Source organism: Octodon degus, unplaced genomic scaffold (assembly GCF_000260255.1).
Source record: "Octodon degus isolate 3935 unplaced genomic scaffold, OctDeg1.0 scaffold00267, whole genome shotgun sequence".
Taxonomy (NCBI): domain Eukaryota; kingdom Metazoa; phylum Chordata; class Mammalia; order Rodentia; family Octodontidae; genus Octodon; species Octodon degus.
In genome coordinates, this window is record NW_004524843.1 from 1,969,396 (window position 1) to 1,977,004 (window position 7,609).

At 34.4% G+C, this 7,609-nt stretch overlaps 1 protein-coding gene across 1 annotated transcript in view; it reads left to right on the forward strand.

Moving 5' to 3' along the window:
• Scn1a (sodium voltage-gated channel alpha subunit 1) overlaps nt 1-7,609 on the forward strand; it is a 172,278-nt gene that overhangs the window by 161,004 nt on the left and 3,665 nt on the right. The window contains exons 25-27 of the mRNA XM_004646393.2: nt 907-1,044; nt 3,254-3,358; nt 5,751-6,021. Coding sequence (XP_004646450.1) covers nt 907-1,044; nt 3,254-3,358; nt 5,751-6,021 — 514 coding nt within the window. The remainder of the gene's footprint in view (nt 1-906; nt 1,045-3,253; nt 3,359-5,750; nt 6,022-7,609) is intronic.

A 7,609-nucleotide genomic window follows, 5' to 3' on the forward strand; every position in this document is an offset into this window, starting at 1 on the left:
TCCTCCTCCTCCTCCTCCTCCTCCTCCTCCGCTTCCTTCTTCTTTAGTACAGGTTCTACAGAATCTCACTATGTAGATCGGACTTGTAGTGATCCTCCTGTTTTCAGCTTCCCAAACTGGGATTACATACACATGCCACCACGCCCAATGTCAATCGCCATCTCAGTATGGCCTGGGCTTGGGGCTGGCACAGCACACCTGAGATCGAACCCTGGTTGCTGTGCCTGCCTAAGCAGGTGCTTTAGTCTGCTGAGCAATCTGGCCAGCCCTCTTTTTCCTTTTTCTCTCCTCTTACTTTCTTACAATTTTTTTCTTTTTTTTTCTTCCAATTTTGCATGCACATATCTGATAATAGGAACAATTAATTTGAAGACAACACTATGTAATACCATATATACTGTGAAATTCATATTATTTTGCTTAATGAAATTCCGTATCATTTTTAATTTTTCTATTTTAATACTACTTTGTACTCTCTTCAAAAACTAAACAAAAAAAAATTAAAAATTCAGTTCCTTAAAAACACATTACCATTCAAATAGCAACACTTCAAGTCCTAAAAAATAAATGCTTGAGTGTCATAAACACTATATTTTTACATCACTACAGGCTAATTTCAAAGTTTTTTTTTACATATAGTTGATACAGGGAGAAGATAGCGTCTAAATTGTTACTAAGAATATTGTTTTGTATTCTCATGTAAAAGCACCAATGGCATTTCAAATATTAAAATATAGTAGTTTACAGGGGGTGGGGAGAGAGCTCAGTAGAATAAGCACCTGTCTGGCAAGCGCAGGGTCCTGAGTTCAATCCCTGATACTGCAAAATAAATAAATAAATAAATAAATAAATAAATAAATAAATAAATAAATAAATAAAGTTTATAAAATTGTTTTCCTTTCACAGGTGGAACTCCAGCCTCAGTATGAGGAGAGTCTGTATATGTACCTCTATTTTGTTATTTTCATCATCTTTGGGTCCTTCTTCACCTTGAATCTGTTTATTGGTGTCATCATAGATAACTTCAACCAGCAAAAAAAGAAGATAAGTATTTCTAATATTTTCTCTTCCACAGAAAGAGAAAAATCTAATACATCCAGTGTTTTCTCTATCAAGTGAACATTTAAATTAGAAAAGCAAATAAGAGCATACGTGAAAGACCACCCAATCCCGCCTTTCTTGATTACTGATCTCTAGGGATTATGGAAAGCTTTATACTTTTGTGAGTAGGGTCACAAGATTCACTGCCTCATTTCACTTTTTTTTTCACTTTTAGAGAAAAAATAAAACATTGCCTGCAATCTGAGAGAAAGTGTTTATAAAAGAACTAGAAAATAGTATCCGTGTGCACGCTGTTGCCTTCTCGCAAGTTTTATCCTTACAAACTCCCATCATCCCTTCCAATACACTTGCATCTAAAAGGTTACTAGAGTTTAGAAGAATGAATAAAGAGAGGGAAGGAGTCTGGATTTCATCAACATACTAAGTGCTTCTACGTTGGTCCCCATTAATATGTACAATCACTACATTATAGTAAAAATTAAAGTCAGCATATTTTCAATAAATTAGAATCAGACATAAGCATTTCTGTTGTATATCTTCTTATACATTTCCTTCATTGATTCCTTCTATAATTTCCCTTTTAGTGCACATATTTAATTATAATCAATCAATTCCAATTTTAAATACAATAAATCATCATTATCATTTTTCAGACTCATTATAGTGTTTTTTTGTTTTGGTTTGGTTTGGTTTGGTTTTTTTGTCAGAATCAGGGATTGAACTTAGCCCCTTGCACTTGCCAGGCAAGTACTTATTCTGCAGTATGATTTTTTTTTTCCAGAACCGGGGATTGAACTCAGGCCCTTGAGCTTGCCAAGAAGCACTTATTCTATTGAGCCATCTCCCTGGCCCCACAAGTACTTATTCTACTGAGCTCTCTCTCTGGCCCCTCATTTTAGTGTTTTTTAAATGTACATTATTGAAAGCATGAAAAGCAAACAAATATTACCACTTGAGAATACTCATTATTCACATTTTATTAGTCTTCTGTTCAAACTGGTACTATGGATCTTCTCCTAGTAGAAATTATTTTATATAAGATTCTTTTTGATATAAATATTTTCCATTTTTAAGTCTCTCTATATACTTTATATTCACATAAACATTCCATAACAAATTGGTAATTTATGATGCTTCCAATCTTTGATGATTCAAATAGAATCTTGTTAAAAAAAATATTTTGAAATATTTTTTTCCTTAAGTTAAATTCTCAGAGTGAAGTATTTTGGACCCTCAAAATAATGAACGACTTAAAATTCAATAACTATGTATGGATATGGTCACAGAATCCCTGCCCCACTGATATCAAACATTCTCTTTATTTTTAAATAGTTGTTATTGGAAGATGAAAATTGTATTTAATTTTTATTTTTATGTCTTATTACTAATGAAGTTGAACATCTTTTTAAATGTTTTTCAGCCATAAGTGTTTCTTCCTTTTTTGTGCTCATCTTTCATCTAATTTGCTCCATATATTTTCTTATGATATAATGAGAGCTTCTTTTCACTATAAAATAACCTTGCCCTTAATAGTAGAAGTATTCTTATGCGTAGTAGTATTCTGTGGTCAGTATCAAACTACTCTGTTTCCCTTATTAGCCTGTGTTCCAGACCTCTCTACCCACAGTCCTGTCCTAGGCTTGTCGTGTTTATGATCTCTGGCTCATTGTCTCTCAACTCTTCTACCAATTCCTCCAATTTTCCTTCCATCTCTGCATCAATATTGATAGAGTTAAAGTGGCTTTTGCTAATTCCAATCTTGTAGTGTCCATAGCTTTAACTCTTTGCTATATTTGAATGAGAAAGTCATTGTATTTAACCTACAAAGGTATTATGTGTAATGTAAAGATTTGAATATTTAGTGTCAATAAGCCTGATTGTAAATAATAATCATAATCATAATCATAAGCCTGATTGTGACTTACTGAATATATGTTTTTGGTTAACCTCTTACAGTTTCTAGGCTTTTTGTTGATGTAATAATAATTAAATTTTGAACAATTATGAGAATTAAATAAGATTATGGTATTTATGAAGTGCTTTTAATTTTTCAAGTGTAAAATTTTAAGCATAATCATGCCAAATTGTTAAATTTTACATTTCTTTTTCAAATCATTCCTTTCCTTTTCAACATTTAAAAAGTTCACAAATGGACATAGTTTTAACCAGTTGTGATTTTTCTTTCCTATACTTTGGAGGTCAAGACATCTTTATGACAGAAGAACAGAAGAAATACTATAACGCAATGAAAAAATTGGGATCAAAAAAGCCACAAAAGCCTATACCTCGACCAGGAGTAAGAAATATCCAATAATATGGAAACAAAATATGGAAAATTAAAAACTTGCATGACTTTTCTCACAGAAGATACATCAGCTAGAATTTCCAGTAGCAAAAATTATTTTGCTTTTAGAGCATCATCACATCATATTTTGATGATTATGGCAAATTTGATTTAAAGGCCAAAAAGAAATAGAAAATGGACTTTGGTTTTCAAAAGACTTAGAACCACACAAATAGAATCTAAACTAAATGGTCAAGGACATACAGGCAAAGTGATACACGCAAGAAAGAACTGAATGATCCATCTCCAGAGTAGTTGCCAAGTATTCTCAGGAAGATAAACCTTTGCATAGAGCTAAAGCAAATGTGGGTTTTACTAGATTACTAAATTGCTGGAACATTAAGTGAAATAACATCTTTAGTTTTACATTCTTACTACTGAGCATTTTGAAGGAAAAAAGAATTGTGGGATCTACATTCATATGTATGGCTGCAAAGTTGGAAATTACTAATATCTGTAGAAGTCAGGGTCAAGAATTAGAATTCAGGATGAGACGTAACAATTCTCAAGTTTCTGCTATGAACCAATAAGCTGTGTAAAGTGGAGAGAAATTACCCGTACGGATAGTGTTTATGGTGATTGTTTTTGAAATTTAAATAATTCAAGATGTGCCAGAGAACAAAATTTAAGTAACCATCCATTTCATGCTAGCCAAATCTCGCCTTCTTGAGAATGAGGCCCATATCTTTTCCTTTATTGAGACTTAGCAATGGAAGCAAAGATATGCAGGAAAAATAAAAGACACTAAATATCTTTTCAGTGGAAATACTATGTGTAGGAAAAATATAGATAGTAAATATCTTTGTAATTCCTCAGTCGCATAAGGAAATAAGCAGACGATAGCTCACAGGGCCAGAACTAGGGCAGAGAGCCACAGGTCAGTGATGGAACATGTAAACTTTTCGCATCAAAATAAGGAATGTCATTCTGGCCCGAGTAGCCCCTTCGAGGCTCAGCATTTCGATTATGACACCATCTACGAAGGCTCTTGGTGCTAAACTATCAGTATAGCCATATGTATATTTACATGTGGCTAGGAAATTTCCAGACAAATTACATGTTCATATTTACTGTAGGGAGATGGCTCAGTAGAATACGTGCTTGCCTGGCAAGTGCAAGGGCCTGAGTTCGATCCCTGGTTTTGCAAAAAAAAAGAAAAGAAAAAAAAAGCCATAATATTTACTGTATCTAGGGGCTGGTGAAATGGCTCAGTGGTCTAAAGCACCTATTTAGAACAAGCTTAGCAAAGCACAGGGACTGCGGTTCAATTCCCCAGCACCACATGCCAGCCAGCCCCGCCCCCTGGTGGGCTGAGCTGGCCACACACACACACACACACACACACACACACAAATTTTAAAAAAATTAAAAAATATTTACTGTATCTAAAAATGGCTGTGTAAAAAAAATAAAATAAAAATGGCTGTGTGATTCAAATGATCAAAAGTCAGGTAACACCAAATCAGACAGGCTTTTCACCTTCCCATAGTTCCGACATGCTGATGTCTACTGTTCACCTCTCGGAGAAATATATTGAATATTTCTTATCAGAAATTCTTTTTGAACAAATCATTGCTAGTCTGAGGGTCACATATTGATAAATAGTATTGTGTGTGTGTGTGTGTGTGTGTGTGTGTGTGTATTTTTGAAACAAGGTCTTGCTATGCAGTTTAGGCTGGATTTGAACTCACATTGTAGCCCAGGCTGGTCTGAAACTCTCAAGGATCCTCCTGTTTCTGTCTCCCAAGTGCTGGGATTACAGGCATATGCCACCACACCCAGCTGATAAATAGCAATTTAGATAACTACATTTTAAATTGTACTGCAGTTTTATACAGTACTAGTGTTCAGTTGCTACTCTGCTGTCTCAGTTACTTTCCTCTTGTTGCTGGGACAAAATACCTGACAGCCAAAATTAAGGAAGGAAAGATTGATTGAGCTGACAGTTGTGGAAGTTTCAGTGCATACTCAGCTGGCTTCAAGACAGAGAGTGGCACATGGAAGAGGGCAGCAGTTCATGGAGGCAGCAAAGGAAAAAGGCAAAAGGGAGTACCAGCAACAGTGACAACAGAGAGCAAGTCTGTCCTACTTAAGTTGCATTCAGGCTATCCGCCCTAGGCTGGGAGTAGTACTCATACCCATAATCCTAGCACTGGATCAGAAATTAACCACAAACTCTAGAAGTCTGCCCCATGACCGCATGAGGCTTTGGGGGGGACAACTAAACACAAATGATAACATATGCACAATACTAGAAAATTAATTAATGCAAAGAAGTGATCAATGTCTAGGCTAATATCTACAAGAAAACTCTGTACCTAAAAGCATGTTTGTTTTTCTGCAGAATAAATTTCAAGGGATGGTCTTTGACTTTGTAACCAGACAAGTTTTTGACATCAGCATCATGATCCTCATCTGCCTCAACATGGTCACTATGATGGTGGAAACAGACGACCAGAGTGAATATGTGACCAATATTCTGTCACGAATCAATCTGGTGTTCATTGTGCTGTTCACGGGAGAGTGTGTGCTGAAGCTCATCTCCCTCCGCCATTATTATTTTACCATTGGCTGGAATATTTTTGATTTTGTGGTCGTCATTCTATCCATTGTAGGTAAGAAATATCTAAAGTCTTGGTGCAGTAAAAATGCAAGTTGAAACAAGCACATTTATAGTAGAGGTCATCCCAACATTCAATCACTGAGAATATATTGATGCATTTCACCTGGGAGTGTTTGTTTTCCTTACAATACCAGTGTCATAATGTATACTAGCATTGTATCTTGTTCTATCCATTTTATATGCTAAACTTATTGTTTATCAGTGTAGTTAAAATCTCCTTCAATTGAAGTGATCTGTTCTATTTAATTAAGGAAAGAATTTTTATGATACTGAGGTTAAAAACCATACAAAATGTCTCAGTAACTGGACGAAAAGAGGACTCGAAATTTAGTTTAGTAATCAGACAAGATGTTTCATTAAAAATATAGAAGCAGCGTCATCAATATGTAGATACCAATGGAAACTGACTGCTAGGTAAGGAAAAATGACATGAAAAGAGAAGAACACCAAAGGGCTAAATGTGAGCAAATGCAGATTGTTCACGGGTATTATACAGAGAATTTCTAGATTACTTTAAAAATAACTTTGTACTCATGAAACACAAGGAATGCAAAATGGACTAGGACATCACTTCTTCAGTCATATACATTGAACACTGGAATATGTAACAGGCCTCACGAACAACAGCTTATCTCATTAGATGATTACAAGTAAAGCTCTAGTGAAGAACTCTTTGTGTGGGGGCCTGAAATGTTGATTTCCTACTAAGGAAAATGGTATGATTGGATTGTTATTTTATTGTCCAGTATGGAGCACCACTGTTGGGCATATTTTCATGCCATTCCCTACTCTGAATAAATTGGCCTTAGCTACAAATTATATGTTGCATGTAATCTTATTCTTGTATTAATCTGGAGTTATAATCCATTTAACTAGGTTAACAAAGTTAAAAGTTATGTTCACCTCTCTCTCTCTCTCTCTCTCTCTCTCTCTCTCTCTCTCTCTCTCTCTCTCTCTCTCTCTCTCAGACACACACACACACACACTGATGTGATTTAGCTTTACTATTTTCAAATGGTCTTTTCATTCAAAGGCATCTCATTTCTTGTGCTACTCTTTAATATAATCTTAAAATGGCAAATGGAGAAAAAGTATATTTTAAAAATAAGGTTTGAGATACCAATGTCAGATACAGGAGACCAAATAGAACCTGGATTCTTTTATAAATGCAACAGAACATACATACTTAAATAGTATAAGAATATTATATAGGACAAGTACAGGGAAGCATTAGATTGATAAATAGAGTGGATTTAAACAATATTTTGGATTTGACAATTTCAGAAAAAGTAATTGTATTATATAAATTTGTGCTTATGCTAAGAAACAATTTAAAATTTTAGAAAATGCAATAGTAGTAATATAAATTTCAATTTACATCAAAAATAACCTTTGTATTTGCCTGGTGGTCAATTATATTCATGCAGACTTTTGTGTTTTTAAATTGTTTTCAAGATTTTGACTTGGGATTCTATGTAACCTAAATATCGTTTAGCAATATCTCTCATAGAAAAAAGGTACTATAATCTTTATACTTGAATTGGTTGCTGAAAGTCAATAGTTGACTTATAAATTTATAT